Genomic DNA, 19,342 nt, shown 5'->3' on the forward strand with positions numbered 1-19,342 from the left:
CGCCCAAGCTGCACCAGTGACTTTCCAAAGGCGGGGGCCCAAGAGGCTATTTCTGGGCGGGGTGTGACAAGCCCCTCAGGGTGACCACCCAGAGGGAAGTTGGGGAGCATTGTTGGTTCTGCTCGTCCCCAGTATGAAGCTGGCATGGAGAGCAGGGGAGCCCAGGGCCAAAGGGAAGGGAGCTTCATGGGATAGGTGTGGCCAATGCCACAAATGACGGGGAGTGAGGGGCTTTAAGGAGGAGCAACCCCCATAAAGAGCCCCCAAGTGAGGAGCATGAGACCTTTTCAGGAGCAGAATGGAAGGGCCATCTCCTTTCTCATGGTCTTGAGAAGCCACCCTTGACCTCCAACCCACAGTGTACCTGCCCGGGGACCTTCTCTCCTCCTGCCACCACGACCTACCGCTGACCTGCTGACCCCAGGAATGGGGTGCCCAGCCTCCTATTTCTCTCGTCCAGTCTGCTTGGCACCCCAGCCTCCCTCACGCATCCCAGCTCGAAAGAAGAATGCTCCCAACCTCCATCCCCAGAGTGAGCGGGAACAGTCACATCACAGACACTCCAGGGAAGCCACCCACCAGGACAGTGCCCGGAGTGCCCTGCCAGGACAGCACAGCCCGGGCAGCAGGGGGCTGATGGCTGGGGAGGGGTGGGCGCAGCAGGACCTGGCAGGAGCAAGGAAGCAGGGATGGACCGACAGTGGCCCAGGTGGCGGCGTGAGTGACAAGACCTTGCAAACCACAGCCAGAGCCGAGCTGGGCAGGTGCCACCGTGGGCCGAGGCCTGACGCCGCCCTTCAGGGAAGGAACAGCGGTCCCCAGGGTGGCTGTGCCTTTGCTGGGACCGACCCGGGTGCAGACCAGCTGGGGCAGGCCTGCAAAATGCAGAGGCCACCCTTCAAGACAGGACAGCGCAAGGCGTCCAAACCACAGTGGAGATGCGGCACACGCCATAGCCCCAGCACGCTGGACAGAGGTGCGAATTCACCTGGGGTGGTTTTCTCCACTGAGTCCAACCTCCACGTTGCTCTTCTGGGCAGACCTGGGCAGAGAGCTGCGGGGCCCCTCCCCAGGGTGTGGGGGCTCAGTTCCAGCCCAGGGGCCATCCCTAACCCCTCTGATGGGGCTGCAATCCAGGGTCCTCTGGGGCCGCTGATGTCCCCTCCTCCCTGGGGGGTGTCTGACCACCAGGCTGCCTAGACGATCGTTGCTCCTGAGCTAATTGGAGTCCCGGGCATCGCCCCTGACAGGAACCCTCCTTGGTTCACAGCACCACGACCCACCTGCGGGCCTCCTTCCACAGCTGGTCTGGTGCACCCTCACATCTGAAGGCTGACTACCCCGCACCCCCACTGCAGCCCCTGCCTTCCTGATGCCAGAGCTCAGCCTCTGCCGCTTCTCTTCACCCTGCCCCCACCCCCGACTGCGGGAGGTTTTCAGTTACAAGGACTCAAGTCACCAAATCCTGTCGAGTCCCTCTCCCGGGCTGCTTCCGGTCGGCCCCGGCTCCACCAGCAAGACCACGGCAAAGACCACTGCGTGTCCCCAGCCTGCTCTCCCCTGCTTGGTGACACCAACCCCCGTGTTGCCTGGACACAGGGCCACCAGAAAGGGTGACACTTCCCAGGCCCCTTGCAGCCAGCCTCAGCCGCACACCCAGGTTCTGGCCCAAGTGTCCCCATCCAAACCCTGGAACCCGTGCCTGGGTGACCCGACAGCTGAAAGGGGCCCTTTCAGACGGCGCTGAGGACCCAGAGATGGAGCGGTCACTGTGGGTTTTCCGGGTGGGACCAGAATCAGGAGATGTGACCACAGGGCAGATCAGTGGCCTCCCCCTTGCCCCCAGCCCCGCCCTGGCCACCTGACTGTCCCTCAGCAGCACTGCCCTCCCTCCCCGAGGGAGACCAGGATTATGCTGCGCACCTCAAACCTGACAATGGCGAACACAGCCGAAACACTAGAAAACCGTCAAAGAGAAAGCGTGTACAAGTTGACTATTTCACAGTAACTTTTTAAAAAGATACGAAGTATGTCCGGTATAAAACATCATATAGCAAATAACATTTGTACAAAACCTAGTAGGAAACCAGTTTCATCATTTAAGACGATCCATAAAAAACATCTTGCTAGAAGCAGACGAAAACGTCCCAGCCGGTGACTGCCCTGTGCAGCAGAGCGCGACGGGCCTCGTGCCGCCAGGGCGCCCGTCCTCGCCGAGGCCCGGGGCAGCGGGGGTGACACCGCTCCCGGGCCAGGCTGCGGCGCAGCGGGGGGAGCCAACCCTCTACTGGTAGACGACCTTCACGCAGAAGGTCTCCTCAGTTTTGTCCTCGGGGTCGTTGATGTGGACCAGAACCTCCTCCTCCCCGGCTCCCCGGCCGGGCGCAAAGTGCAGGTCGATGGTGTAGGTCTCTCCGCCCTCGACCTGGGGACAAGCACCGCAGTGGGCACCCGGCCCGGCTGCCCCTCCAGCCACCCCCACCCACCACACGTCTTCTCCAGCCCAGCAAGTCGCACGGGCCGACCGAGGACCTGGGCCTGGGCCTGTGTCAGCCCTGGGGCGGGTGGGAGCTGGGCCACCCAAGGCCCGAGCTCCTGTGGAACGCCCACACGGCCGCCTTCCCACGGTCCCGGGAGGCACCTCCCAGCCGCAGACACACCCTCCACTGACTGACAGCCGGGATCTGCCAGACTTTCTGTCCAGTGTTCATGATGGGCCAGAGTAAATTATGGGCAGTTTTGGATAAAACGACGGAGACACCACAGAGAAAGTGGGTCACCAGGCCCCCTGGCCCCCCAAAGGATGCCGAGATACAGAGGCCTCAGACACAAAGGCAGGGGAGCTCAACAGAGGGCGTCCGTCCATCCCTCCGTCAGGCACCACACCAGAGTGCGGGGGGAGTTCCAGCTCACACCCCGGACTTTCTGAAGACGGCCATGGTAGCTGGGATTGCTCCCGGACGTGGTGCTGACCGCCCACCCCAGGGCTCCACCCCCTCCCGGCGCAGGGCCCCCACCTGGAAGGTGTCCTCCTTGAACTGCAGCAGGCCGGGGTGGTCACTGTGCAGGTGGTAGGCCCGGCGGAAGGGGTAGGGGTTGGTGTAGGTGATCTGCTTGTGGACGCCCCTGCCCTGCCCGGCGGCCATGGTGATCTCAAAGGCCTGTGGGGGGACAGCTGTCAGCGGAGTCCCCCTACAGGCTTCCCACGCCCGCTCCGCGCACATCAGCGGGCGCCCCCCTGCACAGGAGCAGCCCTGCCCCCCACCCGGCCAGAAGGACCCAGAGGGACCAGGGGACCGGCAGGGACACCTCCCCCCCCACACCATGGGGCCTGCATGCACCACCCTCCCAGACCTTGGAAATGAGAGGCGGACGGCAAGAGAGGCACACGAGCCACGAGGCCACCAGCTGGTGGTAGTCCACGTCGACCACGTTGAGGTGGACGAAGCGGCCGCCCGCGCGGCGGGGCCTCACGCCCACGTGCAGGTCCTGCACGCCGTGGGGCGGCAGCGTGAAGACCCCTCTGGGGTCTGTCTGCAAGGACAACAGGGAGAAGCAGGGGGCGAGGGCATTCCCAGCACCGCCCCCAGGGACTCGGAAGGCCTGCTGGGGTGGGGGCGGGGGTGGGGGCAGGAGAGCACCACTCGGGGGCCATGTGGCCGAGTGGAGGTGCCAGGCCTGAAGCCAAACCCAACCTCTCCGTCAGGGCCAGTGCCACACAGTGTCACAGTGGTTGCCACCAGCTGTGTCTGAGAGGCCATCTGTGCTGGGCGAGGCCCTCCCAGGCGGCGGTGACCCCTGCGACTTGAACCAGAGCTGGCCACCTGCCCCCTGTGCAGGCGTGCAGCCACGCTGCCCTGACCCCAGAGCCACTACCGAGAGTCACCCCCTGTGGCTATAAGCCTCAGCCTGTGGGGCTCACACGCCCCTCATCCCACACCAGCACGTCCAGTGAGGGGTCGGAGTGCAGATGCTCCAAAGACCGCTGTGGTCTTCACCTCGCTGTGAGCCCATCCTCGGGACCACCCACTGAGCCGCAGCCCCACGCCCACCCAGCCCCACCCCCAGCAGTCCCCAAGGGCGGCGAGGACGGGCAGAGGCCATACCGTCAGCTCCTGGGGGTGCGAGGTGAAGGCTCTCACTTTCCTGACCGTCTGTGTCCCCCGAAGGACCAGGGACAGGCGGGTCCGCTGGCCCATGATGCAGGAGACGTCCACGCGCTGCAGGGAGTGCAGGTACACCTGCCAGATCTGGACGGGCGTGGCCAGCCAGCGGTCCCTGCCAGGGATGGAGGCCAGGCAGAAGCTGAGAAGGCTGCCCGGAGGACAGGGGGGGGGGGCAGGAGGACAGGCCGGGGCACAGCCTCTGTCACCCCCGCAGCTCCCCCTTCCTGAGCGGAGGCTCTGCTCTCAGCGGGGCTGCAGCTGAGACACCACTTGGACCGCACAGGGACACTGCGAATGAGGGACAGTGTGGGCTTCACAGACAAGCGCTCTGGGCAGCTGAAACCCCAAACCAGGCCTGAGGCAAGGCCTGTGGACAGCACTGGGGGGAAGGGGCCTCGGGCTGAGACCACGGGCTTGGAGGTGATGCCAGCCAGAGTGTGGAGCCCCAAATTGGCTGCCTGGGCTATAGGACTCTTTCGTGTAATGGGCTCAGCTACGCGTGCCCTGGGGGTCGGTCTGAGGACTCCACGCTGCATGTTGTTCCGCCCGTGTCGGGCACTACATGGAGGCTGCCCACTGCCCCGTCCTCAGAAGCACCACCGACACCTCACCGCACCCAGCTTTGGAAGCTCTCGGGGGTGGGAGGCAGAGCTTACAAGGGATGGACGGGGGCAGGGTTGCTGCAGCTGGTGAGGGAGCAGAGGACCAGCTCGATTGGCCTCTAGCACCCTCCATCAACTGGGGAGGGGCCGGGACCCGGCTGCACCGCCTCAGCCTCTGTGAGGAGTCACGGTGACAGGGACAGCGGTGGGTCTGGGCACCGGACGTGTCATCCCTCGGGCCCCCGGTGCCGCCCTGCGCAGCGAGCACCCTTGGCTGGGCCCCTGCCAGCCGGCCCCCCGCTGCTGCCAGCAGCCAGGTCAGTGTGCTCACCTGTAAATGGCAACAAAGAAGTCTTTGGTCTCCGGGCTCGGACCACTCGCCACCTTCAGGAACACGTCCCTCGGCTCCCCGGGGCCCTGCCGGACAGCAGGGGTGTCACAGGAGCACCGCCCCCCAACCTGACCCAGCCCCCAGTCCCCACGAAGCCACAGCAGGTGTGAACCAGACCCCTACACGCTGCCGATGGTCTGTCCCGCCCAGAATTCACCACTTTCTCCACTGCAGGAGAAAGCCATTCACTTCTTGATTCTCCATGGAGTTCCATAGCTCTGTTCTGCAGGAGACTGTGCCCAGCGCCCTACATGGCCACCCTACGATCACGGCCGCTATGCTGTACACAGCAGCGATTAATAAATGCCCTAATGACCACTCCCACTGCGTTCACTGATAATCAAGGGACTGGTCCATTGGCAGAAGAAACGAAAACTCATTCACGGAGCTCTCACAAGGGGGTGACTCGCCCCTCAGCGCCTTGGCAAGAAGCCACCTCACTGAGTACGGACGAGGCGGCCACAGGCCAGGGCGCGGGCAGCGGCGGAGTGCGGGGAGGGACGGAGCTGACCGGACTTACCGCCTTCGGGGTCTCACAGATGACGCTCGGGTCACTACAGCGCACGTGGACCGGGGGCTCCTCGACAGGCATTCCCACGGGAGCACCTGGGGCAGAAAACACCGGAACAAACACCTTTTCCCGAGAGGCCGGCACAGGTGCTGAGGACGGGGCATGCCACGCTACCCACCCACGCCTGCCCGGGCACGGGGCTTCGTGCCCAGCTGCCTCCTGGGCACTCGTCTGAAGGCAGTGGCCAGAGAGTAAGCGCACGTGCCCAGAGCAAGGTGCCGGCATGAGGCTTCGCTGAGGTCTGCGGGCACCAGACCGAAGGCGGTGACCGGCAGGGGAGGGAGGGGTGGTCCCCAGGCGTGCCCCCAGGGCTGTGGATCCCTGGAGGGGGCGGTCAGCCAGCCCGGGGCGCACTCTGTCACTCAGGGGAGGGGGGAGTGACAGAGGCAGGAGGCAGAACTGCAGACGTGCCGGGCACCGCGGGAGCCAGAGCATATCGGTGATGCCACTCCCACTCGCCACCCTTGCGGGAAATCCTCTCCCGTCAGCTGAAGCCACACAACGCTGGCCACGGAGACCGGTGGGACCTGCCTGGGAGCGTGTGCCAGGGAGGCAGGCGGATGGCCTTCTTCAGGAAGGTGAGCTCGGGGTGGTAGAAGCGGAAGACCTGGTCCACCGCATGCGGCTGGGGCTGCACCAGCAGGTGGAGCACAGCGAGGGGCCTGCCGCCGCCAGCCCGGAACAGCACCTGTGAGGGGCGGGTGGCACAGTCAGGACGCACCGGGCCGGTGGGCAGCCGCGTGCCCCGGGGCCCCTTCCACAGACACAGATGGGGTCTCCGCAGTCCTCTCACCCCTGTGAGGGGACACTGGTGCCATCAGGGATGGGGCACAGAGTCTGCACCCCGGTGCTCACCCGGCCAGGCCCTTCGGGGAGGAATTCAGCAAACTGTGCGTGTGCAACTGCCTGTAGCAGCAAAGGCTGGAAACACTCAGATGTCCCTCGCTGGGGACAGTGGCCACACGATGCACGCCCACCCCCACGACACGGCCCTGGTGGCAAAGCAGACAAGGAGGCTCTCTGTCCTCTCGCTGCCAAGGTCCCGGGACCACGTTCATGCTCTGCACACATGTATGCATGTGTGTACACACGTGCACACACAGGGAAGGGGGGCAGGAAAGGAAGCTGGGCTTTCCACATAGATCCCATTCTACAGTTCGAATTTGGACTCATGCGACTGTGCTTAATTAACTTAGAAACTGAAATATTTTTCAAGGACCTCTATAAATTGAGAACAAATGAAGCGCACAGACCTAGCTGCTCAGCAAGTTTGTGACGTAGCTGCCCAGAGAAGAACTCTTGAAGTCTGTCTGAACGCGGGACAAAGAGAAGCGCTCAGGAGTCCTAGCCCGTCCCGTCCGCGGCGGGCGTCACCATTCCAAAACACACACATGCCCGGAGGCCGGCCCACGGGGCCGGCAGTGTCCAGGCCACAGGAGCTGACCCGCGTGGTCAGCAGGGTGGCTATGCTCGGCGGACAGAGCACACCGGTGGCTGTACCGAAGATGATGAAGCCGGGTTTCTCACCTGCGGGACCGGGAAAGGGCCACTGCAGAGGCCCGATACACTGCCCCGCCCTGAGACCCCCAGACAGCAGTCCAGGCAGGGGCTCCGCAGCTCACTCTGCCAACACGCCCAGTGGCGATGAGCACCCAGCACCCAGCTTTGGTTTGTAAATCCCACCCTCCACCAAAGGAAGCTCAGACAAGCGGCTGCTTGCAGAAGCACAGCCGAGGCAGCACGAGATGACTCTGGACGCCCCAGGCAGGACGGAGGCACTCACAGAACGGCAGGGATGCACCCCAGGACTCCGGGGCCACTGGGAGCAGCTGTCACTGGCTGATCAGGCACAGTGTCAGCAGTAAAGCAAGTGACGACAGCAGCAAGTTATAGCCCACTGACTGAAACAGGAATTCACACCCACAAGCCATAAAAAATTCATGGAATAAGCCAATGGGACGAGGGCGAAGTGTCTCCGTCAGAAGGCCGGCGAACGCACAGTGAGGGAGGAACGGTGAGACCCGAAAGCGCCAACGGCAACCCCACGCTCGCCGCCCACTCCGGCAGGGGTCCTCGGCGGATGCTAAAGCTGAGGGCCGTGTGTGTGGTGAGCAACATGGTATTTACATAAAGCCCGTATTCATTACTTTCCAATTTCCAAGTACAAAACCCATCTTAATTTCACAGAGCAGAAGCCCACGTTAACCAAGTGAGAGGTGCCACCCCCGGTAGCAGAACACTCTGCACCGCGCCCCCCCCATCGGGAGGTCCTGGGGACCACACAGCAAAACCGCGGCCGTGCTGCCTGCAGCGCCTGAGCCGAAGGCCATGGCCAGCAGACACCGGACGAGCCTAAGCTCAGGCGCACTCTGCATGGAAACTGGCTACATGCTTCGGTCCCACGGCCGCGAGGGGAGGACGGCGTGGGCAGGGCACCAGCAGGAAGAGGCCCCGTGGACGTGGGGGCACTCTCGGTCCGACAGGACATCTGACATGCACCTGGGGCCTGACGAGCGGGGTCGGGGACAGTCCCCCGACTTTCAGGGTTCCACCGCAGTTGCGGCCCAGACGGTCCCCACTTTCGGGACACACGAGCTCTAAGTTTCATGGAGCAAAGGCTTCCCCTCAAGTTGTTCAGGGACAGGATGGAGGGAAGGAGAAGGCGGCCGTGATGTGCCAACTACCAGGAAGTCGGGTGAAGGTGGGGATTCTTCGCACTGCTCTTGCAACTTTTCTCTAGCTGACAGTATCTCAAAATAAAAAGTTTAAAAAGAAAAGCACAGGAGCTAACTTGGAAGGGATGGCAGTGGCCCGAGAGGGGATAGGTTCAGCACCGGTGCCTCACAGATGAGAACCCCAGGGAATGCAGGCCGAGTCCACACTGAGACTCCCAAACACCGGCCGCGGCGGAGGGCCAGGCCGCCCCCCGCTTTGCTACAAATTGGTGAGCGCAACACCAGGAGCCCGACAGCAGCCCCGACCGCCTGGCACAGAGCACACATCGGGCGACCAGAGTGATGCTGGGCAGGTGGCTGCAGGGGTCACAGCTGAGAAGTGCGGAGCCCGAGGTCTCACCCTGACAGCAGGATGGCCACACCCCGTAGCTGGTCACACCAAGCCACCATCACCCACCAGCCCCCGTGGCCCCTGCGTGCACCCGCGCACCCGGTGACAAAGCACGAGGACAGCAGGCACCAGGGCCCTGGGGCTCAGACAGCGAGTGGTCAGGGAGACGTCCGCACACTAGATGCCTACCGGCAGCCACAGCAGCATCTGGCTGACGCCGTCACTGCCCACTTCAGACTGGAAGTCCACCTCTGTGTGCCCTTCCCCCACCCACCCCCTTCCCTCTGGAGGTGTGAGAAGGGCGGAGGGCCGGGCCCTGGCGGCCCGGGCAACAGCAGGTCACAGCACACTGGGCCACAGGTCTGGGTCCTGCCCCTCACCTTGGCGTGTCTGGTGGGCATCATGCTGGGCTTCCCGGGCGATCCGGGCTCTGGGTCCTTCTCAGGTCCCAGGTCAGCAGAAGCCTGTGGGAAACCAGTCAGCACCCATGGGTCATGGACAGGTCCTGGAGAGCCAGGACCACTTTCCACTTGCAGCCGCTCCACCTGCAGGAACAGCGGCTACCCAGGGTCTCCCTGACTCCCACAGTGATGCTCCGGGCAGCGGCAGCTATGACCAGCCTCACGGCCCCAAAGAGGCTGCAGAGGCTCTGTGAATGGGGCAGGGAGGAGTCCCCTTGCTCACTGCTCTGCCTGGATCCAGAGGCCAAGCATCCTCACCACTGTGCTGGCTCCTCAGGCCACTGAAGGGGTGACCGTTATGCCACAGAACTGACCTCAAGGGTCAACTGCCCAAACAAGAAACACACACGGGTGATGCGCCCTCCCCATCACATGCACGCGTGAGAACGGGCTGTGGGTTGCGGGGGGGCGGCCCAAAGGCTAGTCAGCACACTGCCACTCCAAGGGGACCCTTGGGCACCTGACGCCCAGCTCCTTGCTCCCCACCTGCACCACAGAGAAGGTCTGGTATTTGAAGGGGATGTGGGCGGTCTCCCGGGGGCGCAGGAAGAGCTGGGGGGCAAGGCTGCCCCGCAGGCGGAACATGTCCTCCTCCACGGGCGTGTGCAGGCAGGCCGCGTCCTTGAAGTGTCTCCACTCCCGGCTGTCCAGGACGAGGCTGGGGAGGGAGACGCAGAGATGAGCAAGGCCGCCCTCCAGCCGCCACGTGCCAGGGGAGAGGCCCCCACTCACAGAGGGTCCCACCTGAGCTCAGGGTTGTCCACCTCGACGGTCACTGTCTGCGGCGTGCTGTGGGGGTTCCTGAGCACGAACTCGAAGAACTCGGCAGTGCCCAGCGTGGCGCAGATGGTGTGCTCCGTGGTGATGGCCAGGCTCAGGGCGCTGGCGATGCTCTGGGCCTTCGTGCGCTCCCGGTAGGCAGCGATGACCTGCAGGTCCCGTGCGTGCTGTACGCGGACGTCCTGCAGGGCCTGCGGGACACCAGGGTCGGACCAGGGCCACCATCCTTCTCTACCTCTGTGTCTGCTGTCCAGCCACCTTCCCCCACCCCAACCCGAATACCACATTTCTTCTGGAATCACCAACACCCCTGCCTCACACATGGGTCGGGTGGTAGAGCAAACAGAACAGGCCGTGCCTGTCCCTCCATGGAGAAGTCTGCGGGAACCCCTGGCTTCTCTCTGCCCACAGGTGGTGTACCTGTGGGAGGTGGTGTACCTGTGGCAGGTGGGGTCTGCCCTGCAAGCTCCTGGCTAACTACAGCCAACTATCAACTCTCCCCGACTCCCCCCACACCCAGGAGGCTGGTACCAGGCGACATATAGCATTCAAACCAGAGGTTTCCAACAAGAGAGAGAAGGATAACCTCAACCAATGCAGGTGACCAGCTCACCAACCAGGTCCCCAGTGTGGCAGCAGGAGCCCTATCTGCAAGCAGAGTCCCCGGGAGGGGACATGTCCTGCCCCGACCAACCTCAAGCTGGGTCTGGACAACTGGCATGCTGCCTCGGTGGGGCTCAGCCACAGGACCTCGTCCACCCTCCCTCCCCAGATGCCCCATGAGTCAGCGGCCTTGGCCACCAGACGTGCTCTAGGATGCCTCCATTTTTCTTGTGAGCCTTCCACTGACAGGTGAGGCCCACAGGAGGCTTCCCTGTGAGGTCTAAGGCCAGAAGGGCCGCCCGCATGCTGGGACCAGCCAGGCCCGGCGCGGGGACCCCCAAACACTGAGGAGGCCCGAGCGTTAGAGGAAGGCCGACCGAACGCCCCTGCACTGTAACTCCAAAGACGAGACCAGGTTTCATTCCTCACTTTCCAACATGCACAGCTTGGCCTTTCCCGAGCAGGGGGTTAAGCCGAGCCTTTCACGTCTGCCCGGGGACTGGAAGATGGGAGCATGGTCGTGCCGCGGGGAGCCTCCCTGGGCGGGCGTTTCACAAGAGCTGCTCAGTGGAGTGGGGCCCCCGACGGGCAGTGCGGGACAACAGGGCCAGACGTCTTTAGGACGACACACACCACAGAGAGTGGCTCTGTGACCTGTAGCAGGGACCCCAGACACCCACAGGCCAGATGGGGAAAAGCGCTGGGTTGAGTCCTAGGTGGTGTGACTCAGGGGACTAAGTGCCAGCCTGCGAAACAAAGGGTCACTGGTTCAATTCCCAGTCAGGGCACATGCCTGGGTTGCAGGCCAGGTCCCCAGTAGGGGGTGTGCAAAAGGCAACCACACATGGATGTTTCTCTACCTTTCTCCCTCTCTAAAAGTGAATAAATAAAATCTTTTATAAACTTTTTTTTTAAAAAGCACTGGGTTGAGACCCGTGACCCTGGGGTTGTCAGGAGGGCAGCTGTGTGCCCCGTCCTGCGTCCCCGCAGACTTCAAAGAAAGCTGTTAGCCTGAGCCCTGGCCTTGCTCCAGCCCAGCCCACCCCAGCCATGAGAGACCAGGTGACGTAGCTGACAGAAAGTTCTGGAGCATCAACCAGGCAGCGTGGCCCTGCCCTCTGCCTCCTCTGCCTTTTGGGACCCACTGCTCCCGGCCAGGTGGTATGGTCAGCGAGCAGGACCTGCCTGTGGAGGACAGGAATGACCCGGCCTGCGTGAGCCTGTCGGTTGGTCCGGGCTCAGCGTTTGGAACACCTCACCTTCAGACACACACCAACTCTCCACCATAGCCCTCCCCAGAGTCACCAGTGGAGCGGGTGACATTCTGGCCTCCCTCTGCTAGGCTCCTGCCCAATTTGAGACCAGGCAGGGATGGGTGGTGACACTTATGGGCCCCTGGGACCCCAGTGCCCGGGCCACAAACCCCGCAGGCCCCGGTAACTGGCCAGAAGACAGTCTGCAACCCAATCTGGGCAGTGAGACCGTTGAGCCACCTGCTGGGGCTTCTGGGACAGAGCACTCTCCTCTGTGGCACTAACAAGGGACAACAACTTAAAGTGCGGCACCTCTGCCACTCCTGTGCTACCCGAGGGGTAAGGGGCGGCCCCAAGCTACTGGGACGTCACTGTGGAGAGCCGGCAGAGGCACTTCCTGGGACTGTCCTGTTACTGCGGCAACTGCCTCAATGTAACGTCACCAAGTGGGTCCCGCGCTTGGAGTGCTGGGAGGCCCACCCAAGTGCGGAGCAGGTGGGCCGGGAACCAGGCAGAGGGCCCCAGGGACCTGCCGCCACACACACCCGCGTGTGCCGGGCTTTCTGCCGCTTACTGCCCCGCAGCACTTGCACGAGGAGATAACCTGCCCGCCCATCCCCCCGGTCCAGGGGGAGAAGGTGCCCAGGCCAGGGCATGCCTGGGCCTGGGGCTTCCCCAGGCTGATGCTGAACAATGACAGTCGCTGGGGCCAGCCACTGTCCTGAGCACTGGACACGGGTTCAGCCGAGAGACCCTCACAAAGAGGCGTGTGGCTGTCCCACAGCACAGCAGGGACTCCTGGGCAGGCACCTGACCCTGCACCCCGTGCTAACTGCCCTGGCCACAGCACCGTGACCAAGGAGCCCTGCAACACTGCCTCCCTCAGCTCCGTAACAGCCCCCTCCGAAGACGACGGGGCAGGAAGATGGCCACGCGCCGGCCACTCCCCGCTCCCCGGGCACGACCTCCAGCGCCTGAGACCTCACCCAGCAGAGGGCCGGTACTCTGCCCTGGTCCCCACCCTCTCCCCTCCGACCACAGCATCCTCATCCTCCTTCCAAAGCCCCTTGTAAAGGCTCCGAAGGGAGAGAAACCACCGTGAGGTTGATAAACCCACTTCCTGTCACTTCAGATTTCTCCGGGGTGACCGACCCAGACACTGATTCGAATTTGGGGGAATTTTTCTCGCATTTGGAAGTCCGAGTCCCTCCCAACTCGCTGCTGCGTTCAGCACGAGGTGCTCGGCCGCCGTTTCTCTATCGGCACGCGCGCCCTTGGCCCCTTCATCTCGGGGTGCGCACACCACTAGAACTCTGTGGCGTGGGGAAATACGCATTATCACCGATCCAGCAAGGGAAGGTGGCGGGATCTTGTTCATGCGCACCAGACGGCTGGCGTCACGTCAGCTGTCATCATTTTTTTGACAGTCTAAGGGAAAAGAGGTCAGCGCCCCTGACTAAGTAGTCAGGTATCATGTTTTCAGAAATCTTGCAATGCCGGGGGGGGGGGGGGGGGGGGGGGCGGGTTGCTGCTCATCAGAACCTGTCAAACAAGAGGAGACGAGCAAACTACCATGTTTTTCGGACTATAAGATGCACTTTCCCCCCCCAAATTTGGGAGGAAATTGGGGTGCGTCTTATAGTCCGAATGTAGCTTACCTGGCTGGGGCGGGGGGGGGGCGGCGGTGGTGGAGCGGGGTTTTTTTCCTGTTTTCCTCCTCTACAACCTAGTACGTCTTACAGTCCGGTGCATCTCAGAGTCCAAAAAGTACAGTAATGATAATAAACAACTGGCCGCTGTCCTGACTGAGCACCTGCCACACGCCAGACCCAGCCACCGAGGAGGGGCTGCGGTGTCCCCAGGCGACCTGACAGGTGGAGGCACACCCAGGTCGGCGGCTGGGTGGGGCACAGGCAGCGCACACCAGGGGCGGGAACAGAGGCCCCCCCAGCCCCGCCGGCCCCTGCAGTGTGTCCTCATGGCCACAGCGCTCACTGCCCCTCTCTGCCCGCCAACCCTGCCCGTCCTGCGGCTCAGGCTGGCCTGGCCCGTCCTCTCTCCTGTCCGCTCCCTCCTGCAGGTGGACAGCTCTTGGCTGGTTGGTTTATTTCTGCCTCCCTCCCAACACTCCACACCTGAGGGCAGGGGTCTCTCCCCACCCACAGGGGCTTTGCACAGCGGGGGAGCAGGTGACCGCTACCCATCGACACAGCTTTGCCCCTAGGAAGGGACACTGTCGGTCAGATACCTGCCTAGGGGTGACCTCGAAGGTCCTCCTCAGGCACCTGTGGCTTCTTCATTCTCTAACCCTATAGAGTATAGCCGTTCCCACCTCCCATTTCTTAGCTGCAAAACATTACAGGGTCTTCTTCAGATTCTCGGCCAAAAGTGGGAATTCGCCAGCTCAGAAGGGTTGCACTCACTGCCCAGGAGGGAGACGGCAGCACAGCCCCACCCCAAACTTGGGGGACCCCCAGAATCCGCTGCCAAGCCTTCTTCAAACCCAGGGCTCTCGGGAGCCCCCACACCCATAAGAAACTGAATCTTCAGGGGGAAGCCCACAAGTCTGCCATGACCAGGAGCTCCCAGGTCACACTGACAGGAAAGCACCCCCTGGTGGCTGAAAAGCCCAGCCCTCTGCCATCCCGCACGCAGGACTGGGGCAAAGCAGAGAGAGCCTGCGGGAGGGGAGGGGCGATCCTGGTCCCGCTTGGCCCCCACTGCCCTGGGGAAGCCAGTGAAGGCACTCACCAGCATGCCCGTCCTCCGGCAGCCACCCTCGCTTGCTGCCTCCTGCAGACGCACAGTCCTCATCCGCTCCAGCTTGCGCCTGCGCACAGCATCACCCTCTTGCCTGGCGCCCTGGGGCCCCCTGCCCCCAGGCCGCGTGGGGGCAAAGAGCATGGCAGCCAGCTCGCTGTCCACGTCGGTCAGCTTCTGTGCCTGGACCACATTTCTCATCCCTGGAAGGTTCAGACAGGAGCCAGAGGTTACAGTGCATGGATCTGAGGGGTTTTTTTAAAGATTTTATTTATTTGTTTTTAGAGAGAGAGGATGGGAGGGAGAAAGAGAGAAAAATCAATGTGTGGTTGCCTCTCATGCGCCCCCTACTGGGGACCTGACCCACAACCCAGGCATGTGCCCTGACTGGGAATTGAACCAGCGACCCTTTGGTCCGCAGGCCAGCGCTCAATCCATTGAACCACAACAGCCAGGGCACGGATCCATTTCTAAGCCGACAGGGTGCCAAGCCACCCAAAGCCCTGTGGCCCGGAAAAGGCCCAGAGTCTGCGTCTTTTCTGCATGCCCCACAGTGGTAAAGATGGGCACGACTGGTCCCCACCGTGCTGCTCCTGACCAGCCCTGCAGACAAAAGGAACGCCGATCTGAGCCCTTACCAGGGGCTTCAGACTCATCTCCCCCAGGGCCACATCAGCCTCGCGGTGCCTTCAAAGGGCCGAATGTAATTTAGGACTGTATGAATGTAGCTACCTTTAACTAGGGGCACGGAGCTCGGCACTGCCGCCGGGTAGAAACAAGGTGCCGGGCTGGATAAAACAAGGTGGAGGGCCGGATTCGGCCCCCAGGCCTTGTGTTTGCCACCTGTGCCTTAGACCAGATTCTCAACACACTACTGGGAGATTCTCTAGGAGGGGAAGGTCAGTGGACTAGAAGCTCAGGGACCCAGATGCTCAAGGGCCTGGGGACAGCCTCACCCGGCACTGCCCCCACGCAGCCCCCAGGAGCACCCCTCAGCGCATCAGGCACACTGTCCCAGCAGGCCCTCAAACCACCCTGGCATTGGGAGGTGGGGATGTGCCACAGCCCCAGGCTCTGACCAGGAAGCAGGGGCTCTGACGGGCTGTGTCCTGGGCCAGAGCCCCCAGCCAGCAGGGCGGATGGAGCGCAGACCAGGCCAGGCTCCCAAGCTCATGCCCTTGTGGGGCTACACTGAACCCGGACACACGTGTAGCAGACACATGGAAGCAGACAGGCCAGGCAGGCAGAGGGGCTGTGTGTGGTCCTTCCATCAGGAGCTGGGCCAGTGACAAAGCCGCACATGCCACGTCACAGGCTGACTCACAAGATTCCCAGACAAGCACACAACCCAGCACTGGTGCATAGAGGAGAAGAACGCCCCACCTCAGGACCAGGGCCCTCCCTGACTCTCAGAACCCGGGAAATCAGCGCCCACCTGCCCCCCCTCTGCCCTCAGGTAACTGTGGCCCCCAATGGTGGCTCCACGCGGCGGGGAAGCAACCCTCACTCGCCCACCCTCCCCACTCCCTCACAAGCAAACAAGTGCCATGGCCACCATCCCAGTTTAAAGCCAGTTAACCGCTTCTGCGATGGCATGAACTGGTACAGACACCTTCAACGGCTGCCCCCAAGAACATACCATGTCTCCGGGGCACGGGCGGGCAGGGAAGGGTGGACCAGCCCAGCCAGGTGGGAGCACCTGAGGCCCGCGGTCCCCACATGCAGGGACCAGGGCGGGAGCCGAGCAGGCCGCGGGGTCGTCATGAGTACCCCTCCCACTTCCAAAGCAACAGGAACACAGTCTCAGGGGCTGTGCAGCTGCACTGCCAGGCCAGGGCGCGCCAAGAGGCTTCATGGGCCACATGGCCTCTGACTCCAGAGCCCGCCCAGAGGCAGGAGAGCCGGCTTTCCCAGGGAGCAGCTGGCCACTGGTTCGGGCAAAGAGGGACCAGAGGACCGATGGCTCCAGGAGCTCCCTGTCCCCTCAGCAAACCCCAGCCATCACCACTCCGAGCTGCCTGGTGGAGCCACGACCTCCAGGCCGCAGGCTCCATGAACACTCCCAGCCTCCGTTTGGAGTGTTAGGGTCCTCACACTGAGCCTCATCTACTCTCTTGGTGGCCAGAGAGGGCAGCTGGGGACAGAGAAGACTGGCCCAAGAGCGGGAATCGCACACGTGACCTCTCTGTGCCTCGGTCCCTGGAACATTAAAATGGGGAAGCTGGCCCACAAGACTCTCAGCCCGCCTGGATCACGGGCCACAGGCAGGTAAACGTGTGGTCCCTCCCCGAGAACATGTGAGGACCCACAAAGGTTTGGCTGGAATCTCAGGGGACTTGTGGGACCCTAGTGCCCTTCCAAGATGGAACCAACGGCCCCCCATCCCAACCAGCCACGGCCCTGACTCCCGCCTGGGCACAGGCTCAAGTTCCACACAGTCGAAGGACCGGCAACACGGGAAGCTCATGGCGGACGGGGTCACAAGAGGTGCCCTGTGGCAGGAGAGGGGGAGGACGCTACTTGAAGAACACGCCCCCTTTCATTCCACCTCATCTGGTTCACAAACAAGCATCTCATGCTCGGGTCTGGGGTCATTTTAGAGAAGAACTTCCCTGCTTTGAAAACTATTGTCACCAAGCCCAGGTCCTTCTGACCCAAGCTGCACAATTAGCTCATTCCTCCTCTCCCCAACACTGCAGTTGCAAAGGCATTTTGCAAAGCAGCCTACATGCATCCTGACCTTTTCCTCATCTCCCCCTGCAGGAGCGCAGCTAACCAAACCCAGTGCCACTCACAGGGTTACAGTTTCTCTACAAACACCAGGCGGCTTCCTCAGAGCCCGGTCCAGAGCGCTGGGTCTGACAAGTGTGGTGAATCGATGTGGCCTCAGGTCCACAGGGGCAGGCCCACGGAGGCAGGGCCCTCAGCTGGACACCAGCGGCTACCACTCTGCTGCCAGATCCAGAGGGGCATGGCCATCACAGCACACACTCGTGTGTGTACGCACGCACGCACACACACACAGCCTTCTCCCAACTCAGTTCGCTCCCCACCCCCACACTGATCACACCCAAGCATGACCCACCCACCTGCCAGTCCACTCACGTCTCGGGCCCCCACGTGTGAGGAGGCTGCCTCCCTCAAAGCGGCTGGCTCCATCATCACTTGAGATGACCCGTGACCTGGAAGGTGGCAGCGAGCTGGAATTTCTCCCTCTCTGTTCGCACAAGTGGCCTAAACGAAAGACACACGGTGAGACAGGTTGACACCAAGAGGGGGCCTGGTGAGACACATCCACGCTCCCACTAGGAGGCCTGGCTCTCCAATGGCCCGCCCAGGCCTCTGACCCACGCACCCCCAAACTCCTCCCCTCTGTGCCCCCACTCCCTCCTGCCAGTGGCAGCCTCAGCCCACTCCCGCGTGTGGGTCGGCCCCAGCAGCTGCGTGCCTGTGACCTCTGAGGGCCACCGTGTGCGAGGAAGGCCGCTGTGCACTTGCGCAAATGCCCCACCCCAAAGGCTCCTGGCGGTACAAGTGCCTCCGCAGTCCAGAATCTCCTTGGCCGTTTCACAACGAAGCCTTAGCAGGGATGGATGCTCGGTGGGGGTGTGCAGGGTGCAGGGGCTTCCCGGAGGCTGAGCACGGTCCCGCTTCCCTGGGCTGCAATGGAAGCAGCCCACTGACCTGAGCGCTGGTGGGGGGGGAAGGGTCTGCTGCTGGACCCCGCAGAGACACTTCTCTGGGAGGACGGGATCCCAGCTGGAGAGCCACAGTTGGGGCCCACAGTACGCTAGGAGAGCCACGACCCTGCCAGCATGCAGGGCTCCTGACGCAGCTCCCCCACTGTGCTGCGGGGCAGAACACGCCACCACTGTCAGACCCCAAACCCCTGGCGTTTGTCACAGGCATTCCACCCGGCTCCCCTGCAGCCCTGAGAACACGGGGCAGCCCTGCGTCTCCCGCAGAGGCCCCCGGGGGGCAGCAGATCCCCGTGGCCCCAGTGCACAACCAGGACCTCTGGGATCAGGAGAAGAGTGTGCCTCTTGCGTAGTCTACGTGGGGAAGGGTCAGCAAACAGCGGGTGAAAAGCGGGCTGCTGGGATTGTCAAAGAGCTCTTCTGAGCCAAGAGCCACGGAGCCCTCGGCGGGCACCCTCCTGCAGAAAGACTCCAGGAGACCAGGGCTCCAGCAGCGGTGCCAGCTCCCGTGGCCGCACAGCTGCTCCATGAGCCCAGAAGGCTCCAAGCGCTGCCGGGCGAGGTCGAGCCAGGCCCAGGGACACCGGTGGGCCCGTGGGCGCTGAAAGGCTGCACAGCCCCCACTGGAGGGAGTGGGCTGCGCCTGCTGCTTGGGGCAGAACAGCCAGGTTTATAAAAACCGCATTTTTTTTCCAAAAAATGCAAAATGTCCAGAGGACACGGCAGTGCAGCTGTGCAGGGACAGCGTGCGGGCACGGCGTCTGTCCCTCGTTAGCAGCTCCCTCTCAGGTCTGTGAAGCGGCTCTCCAGCGGGCATCTCAGGCTCTCTTTCCCACCAGCTTATCTCTCCCTTGCAGGCAAAGCATGAAAATGACAATTTAAGATAACAAATAATGGAGCTAATCTTTCTCCTGAAGATAAGATTGTAACACCCGAGTCATTGCACGTTTGCAGGCTGGTGAATTAAATATAAAAATAACCAGCAGGAGCT

At 62.7% G+C, this 19,342-nt stretch overlaps 1 protein-coding gene across 7 annotated transcripts in view; it reads right to left on the reverse strand.

Annotated features, from left to right (window-relative positions):
* Positions 1 to 1,995: 1,995 nt before the first annotated feature.
* The window catches only part of NPHP4 (nephrocystin 4), an 86,129-nt gene continuing 68,782 nt past the window's right edge, over positions 1,996 to 19,342 (reverse strand). For 6 of the 7 annotated variants that reach the window (XM_053920266.1, XM_053920265.1, XM_053920264.1 and 3 more), the window contains 12 exons: positions 17,759 to 17,887; positions 14,645 to 14,856; positions 10,002 to 10,228; positions 9,744 to 9,915; positions 9,177 to 9,260; positions 6,262 to 6,418; positions 5,680 to 5,765; positions 5,100 to 5,185; positions 4,107 to 4,278; positions 3,355 to 3,534; positions 3,018 to 3,161; positions 1,996 to 2,425 (listed from right to left, as the gene is read on the reverse strand). In XM_053920266.1, coding sequence (XP_053776241.1) covers positions 2,285 to 2,425; positions 3,018 to 3,161; positions 3,355 to 3,534; positions 4,107 to 4,278; positions 5,100 to 5,185; positions 5,680 to 5,765; positions 6,262 to 6,418; positions 9,177 to 9,260; positions 9,744 to 9,915; positions 10,002 to 10,228; positions 14,645 to 14,856; positions 17,759 to 17,887 — 1,790 coding nt within the window. In that variant the 3' untranslated portion in view covers positions 1,996 to 2,284. Of the gene's footprint in view, positions 2,426 to 3,017; positions 3,162 to 3,354; positions 3,535 to 4,106; positions 4,279 to 5,099; positions 5,186 to 5,679; positions 5,766 to 6,261; positions 6,419 to 9,176; positions 9,261 to 9,743; positions 9,916 to 10,001; positions 10,229 to 14,644; positions 14,857 to 17,758; positions 17,888 to 19,342 lie in introns of those variants that run through there. The other variant, XR_008426362.1, reaches the window with a different exon arrangement.

This window comes from Desmodus rotundus, chromosome 3 (assembly GCF_022682495.2).
Source record: "Desmodus rotundus isolate HL8 chromosome 3, HLdesRot8A.1, whole genome shotgun sequence".
Lineage (NCBI taxonomy): Eukaryota > Metazoa > Chordata > Mammalia > Chiroptera > Phyllostomidae > Desmodus > Desmodus rotundus.